The sequence below is a fragment of the Ochlerotatus camptorhynchus genome, unplaced genomic scaffold (assembly GCF_037179485.1).
Source record: "Ochlerotatus camptorhynchus isolate MF236.1 unplaced genomic scaffold, CSIRO-AGI_Acam_v1.1 ptg000203l, whole genome shotgun sequence".
NCBI classification, from domain to species: domain Eukaryota; kingdom Metazoa; phylum Arthropoda; class Insecta; order Diptera; family Culicidae; genus Ochlerotatus; species Ochlerotatus camptorhynchus.
The window spans coordinates 1,610,046-1,615,420 of NW_027040693.1; the positions used below are offsets into that span (position 1 = coordinate 1,610,046).

Consider the following 5,375-nt stretch of genomic DNA (forward strand, 5'->3'; position numbering starts at 1 on the left):
AATACATTCACTGAAAAACAATAGTGAATTCTGTTCGCTCTGGTTCGTCATGCATAAGAGATACGGATTTATGTTGTTAACAAAAATTGAAGCTAATAACAAAACCTACAAAAGCCCTATACATTATTTTGCGGAATTCTGTTGATGAAAAAAGTTAGGGGCAAATGAATGTAAATGAATGCACGATATGAATGCAAATGATTTTCCATGCCTGGACGGAATCCATCTTTCACATAAAAGATGAGACGTAAACAAACTGGTAATGTAATATTAAGTCGTAATGAAGTGTAATATTATAATTATTCGACGAAAAGTACGTTTGATTGAGCTGAATTCCGCATCTGATATGACTCAATGTTCTGTCAAATTTGACACTCGTTTATCCTAACAAACAATTCAGAGTCACAAATAAGCATTTATTTTGAATAAATGCTTTATAACAGTGTACAATGCTGAATAAAACGGGTTGTCAAAATATGTGCTGAAAAAACCTCGTTGAGATCGATAGATGCGCTTTTATTCCGCTGTTTGCTCTGATTTGATTAATATACTTATTAAAAGCTGTACAAACGATGACTGTCTCAACGGCGCCGGTGGTGTAGTGGTAAGCGTGATTACCTCTCACCCCAGCAGGCCTGGGTTCAATCTCAGTCGGCGCCACCGGGATGTTCTGAGGCAAAACACCTCTGATCAAGGGAAGTAAAGCCGTTGGTCCCCGGTTCATGAGTTGATGGGTCGATAGGTAGGGTCCAGGTGTGGGAGTTGCCTTCCTGGCACGTCGGTAGCATTGGTGCTCAGCACGGAAAACAAGATCGACGGAAAAAACAAACCAAAGGAAAAAAAAAAAAAAAACGATGACTGCCTTCCTGATTAAACACCAGAAGTTTAATCTAATAACATACTGAATAAGTGTAATTTGCACATACATTGACGTTTTAATTCAACTGTTTTCAATTGATTTAATAACATGCTTTATTATACGTCTAATAATTGTTTTCTAGCTCCATTATTAGATTCCATTGCATTGCTTAACAATATTGCTGAATAAAGGTGAATACATTCAGCATAATAGCTCTTATACCACTATGCGTCCATGTTTTAATTGCATGCTTTGGAAATGCTTAACAAACGGCGTATATATTCATTATTCCGCAACACTGTTTCAGGCTAACAACAAAACGAAATTGGTAGCATAATGGTTACCGTTTCCGCTTTCCAACTAGAAGGTCGCGAGTTCAATCCCAACCTCAACCCTTTTTTTTTATTTATTTTCTGCGCCTTATTATTTTAAATCCAACGTAAACAAGCGTATTAAAATAAAAATCAAAAGTTCGATCTACCAGAGTGGATCGATTCTTGAGTCAAATATAATATCGATCCGTCAAGATCGATCTTTCTCTGAAGATCGCCCAATCCTATGACAAACACAAATAAAGCTGTACATTGCATTTTGTTCTAAGTAACATTGAAAGATTCTCTTCATTGACTTTCTCTTTGCATCGCCACGGCCATGTAAAGACATTCCCAGGTATTTTCAGAACATAGATCGATAAGAGAAGGTTTTATCTGGCCCGAAAAACACAATAAGAAACGGTTATGTGCTCAAGTTATTAACGAAAGAGAAAGTCGACGAAGAGAGTCGATCAATGTTACTTAGAACCTAATACAATGTTTAGCTTGAAATGTTGACTTCGATACTCAGAGGTTGCCTTGATCAATAGAATGTGGATATATCAAACAGCGTTGCCAGATATACCGATTTATACCGAACTAGATACCGATATACAGATAAGGTTCCTCAGAATACCGGTTTTTGAGGTTTTATACCGATCGCACACGGCTAATATCGGAGAATAAAAGATTAAAAGTTAAAACTTGTCCTCCTTTTATTCTGCCGCTTTCGAAACCGCATTCGCTGGACAGGTCGACCAACTGACTCGATTCTGCTTGTTTTCCGCCTTGACGAGGAGAATTCACCGCCTTGGTGCCAAGGAGCGCGCCAACATATGGTCCTACCGAACCGGATAACCAACCAGTGTCGTGTCGACATTGAATTCCAGTGTGGAAAAAGTGGATCAAAATGCCGAAAACGAGAAAGTCTACCAAGCAGGAGGCAGAAGATGATGCCAAGGCAGCATTAGTTCACCAGCGTCGCCAAATTCAGGCAAAGGTGACAACGATAAGTCGCACACTTGAAGAAGCTGAGGATACTCCAAGTAAAATTTGTGCATCGCTCTTGAAAGTGTTCTCGAAAAAGCTCGAACTACATTATAACGAGTTCATTTCAATTCACCAAGCAATAGTTGCTTCCACACCCCCCAATGAGATTGAACTGGAAGATGATGCTTTGGATATTTTCGACGCTCTCAATACCAACTCGCTTACCTTGCTTGAACTGCTCACCGACACCATTTCCCCTTCCGATGCTAGAGGTGTAAATCAATCCGTGATCATCCAGCAGCAATCACTGCGAGCTCCAGTTCCCACATTCGACGGGAAGGTAGAAAATTGGCCGAAATTTCGGATGATGTTTGAGGATATTGTCGGACGGAGCGCCGATTCCGATGCAGTTAAGCTGCATCATCTCGATAAGGCGCTAACGGGTGATGCCTCCGGTTGGATTACGGCAGAAATGATCGTTGACAACAACTTCAAACAAACCTGGCAACAGCTCAGTGACCAGTACGAAAACCCACGAGTAATCGTCGATACGCATATCGAAGGTTTGCTCGAGATGAAACCGATGACCACCCGCAACCATAAAGATTTACTCGAGCTAATGAAGATATTCATCCGTCATGTTGGCGGTCTCGAGTACCAGGGACTAGAAGTTGATGAACTATCTGGTCTCATCCTCACGAAGATCCTCACTTCACGATTGGACGATCAAACACTCCAGTTATGGGAGAGGACACAGCAGCATGCCAAGCTGCCCCAGTACCAAGAAACTGTGGCCTTTCTTCGAAGCGAATGCCAGGTGTTGGAAAGGTTCCAAAACCGGCACCAGATGACGGCAAAAGAGCCATTGCCAAGGCAACAACAGGGTTCGAAACCAACTAACCAGAAAGCCCACGCTGCAACGACTGTAACCTCCAGCAGTTCCTGCCAGTTATGTACAGGCTACCATCGCCATTTCGAATGCCCGAAGTTCCATCAAATGTCACCGGCTCAACGGAATGAAAAAGTGAAGGAGTTGAGAATCTGTTTCAACTGCCTTCGCCCTGGTCATCGAGCCATTGATTGTTCATCCAAAAAGACGTGCTCTCGCTGCCAGAGAAGACACCACACTCTGTTGCATGAAGAAGCTGATTCGAATGCAGTGGAGGTGGCACCAACCATCCAAAATGAAGAACTAGCTTGCCAAACCTCTTCCAAGAACCATTTGGAGTCTCAACGAGTCACCGAAACTGTTGCGTCGTGTAACCATTCTAAAGCTGCCAAAACAGTGATGCTCATGACCGCTGTGGTGCGAATCAAGGATTCTCGTGGATGGACAACTCCCTGCCGTGTTCTGTTGGATAACGGCTCGCAAGTCAACTTCCTATCCAAGGCAATGGCTGACCGCTTGGCCACCGAAAGACGGCCTGCACATGTACCCATCGCTGGAATAGGTGGGTCCAAAACCTACGCCAAGGAGAAGATGATGGTGGAAGTGGAGTCCAGGCATTCCGATTTCTGTACTACTATCGAATGCCTCGTAGTTCCTGAGATAACGGGAGCGATTCCAGCAATGAAAATCAACGTTTCGGCGTGGCCAATCGACACCGATCTACTTATGGCAGACCCCAACTTCCACACTCCTTCCGATATCGATATGCTAATCGGTATCTCCCATTTTTTGCAATTGCTAAAGACGGGCCGTATTCAACTGAGTGATAAGTTACCTGAACTACAAGAAACCCATTTAGGATGGGTAGTTGCAGGAGACATCGACGACGTGTCAACCCCCCAGCAGTGTCTAGCTGCCCTGACGGATCCTATTTCTGAAGTCCTTCGCCAATTCTGGGAGCTGGAAGAGATCTCTGAGTCAGTAACACAACCCAGCGAGCAAGATGAGTGCGAAAAAGTATTCCAGTCTACCCATAGTCGTGATGAGACTGGCAGATATGAGGTGAGTTTGCCATTCCGCGAATCGGTGCACGAGCTAGGAGACAACCGAAACTTGGCCATGCATCGGTTCCTTTCGTTAGAGCGAAGATTCAAGAAAAATCCGGAGCTAAAGAAACAGTATTGTCGATTCATCGATGAGTATGAAGCATTGGGGCATTGTCAAGAGGTGAACGAAGCCGATGATACTCCCAATCAACGAGTGTATTATCTCCCGCATCAAGCCATCCTACGTCCATCGAGCTCGACAACTAAAATTCGAGTTGTTTTCGACGCCTCTGCCAAGGCATCCCGGTCCGAGAAGTCATTGAACGACGTTCTTCTAGTTGGAGCAACACTGCAAAGCGACATCTTCAGTATCCTGTTACGTTTTTCGGAAGTATAGGATAGTATTCACTGCTGACGTTTCAAAAATGTTTCGACAGATACGCATGGCACTACTTCACGCGTGTTTCCAACGAATTTTCTGGCGGTCAAGCCCGGAAGAACCCCTCCGTGTCCTTGAACTCACAACCGTTACTTACGGGACAGCTGCAGCCCCATTCTTGGCGACCAGATGTTTGGTACAGCTCTGTGACGATGAAGGCGACTCATTTCCACTCGCTGCACGAATCATCCGCCTAGATTGTTACGTCGATGAGGTCATCTTAGGTGTGAACACCGTAGAGGAAGCCATCGCAAGTCAAACCTAAATTCAACAGCTACTTGAACGAGGTGGATTCCCGGACGACGAAATTTTGACACCGTGCCATTTTTTGATTGGCCGTCCTCTGATAGCCACGCCGGAGCCTAGCTATGTACAATGAGATACCAACCAATCACCTGTCAAGATGGCAGTATCTACAGGACCTCCGTGAGCAGTTCTGGAGACAATGGAGCCAGGACTACTTGTTGAACTTGCAACTGAGGGGAAAAAACCGCCAAAGACAACCAAACATTCGCCCTGGTATGATCGTGCTGCTTGAGCAGAAGGATATCCCACCGCAATGTTGGAAGATGGGAAAGGTCGTCCAGATTTACCCAGGTTCCGACAATTTGGTGCGAGCGGTAGACATCAACGTCGAAGGTTCCATCTATAGACGAGCGGTATCCAAATTATCCGTCCTTCCGATTGCTGACAATGACGACCAAAACATCGATTCAGTGAATTCTTCGCAGCCTGGGGGGAATATGTTCGCGACCGAACCGTTCGCTCCGGAAAGACTGCCAAATGAAACCGAACGACGCACACCAACAGAAGCAGCGGCAGCAGTAGAAGCGACGCACAC

At 44.7% G+C, this 5,375-nt stretch overlaps 1 protein-coding gene across 1 annotated transcript; it reads left to right on the forward strand.

Moving 5' to 3' along the window:
• Window positions 1–2,080: 2,080 nt before the first annotated feature.
• Window positions 2,081–4,492, forward strand: LOC135702925 (uncharacterized). Its single transcript, XM_065223977.1, has one exon. The coding sequence runs from the start codon at window positions 2,081–2,083 to the stop codon at window positions 4,490–4,492; it is 2,412 nt and encodes an 803-aa protein (XP_065080049.1).
• The last annotated feature ends 883 nt before the right edge of the window (window positions 4,493–5,375 follow it).

What these genes read in the sequence shown, in the direction of transcription:
- LOC135702925 (XM_065223977.1), top strand. Translation starts at nt 2,081, where the DNA reads ATGCCGAAAACGAGAAAGTCTACCAAGCAGGAGGCAGAAGATGATGCC.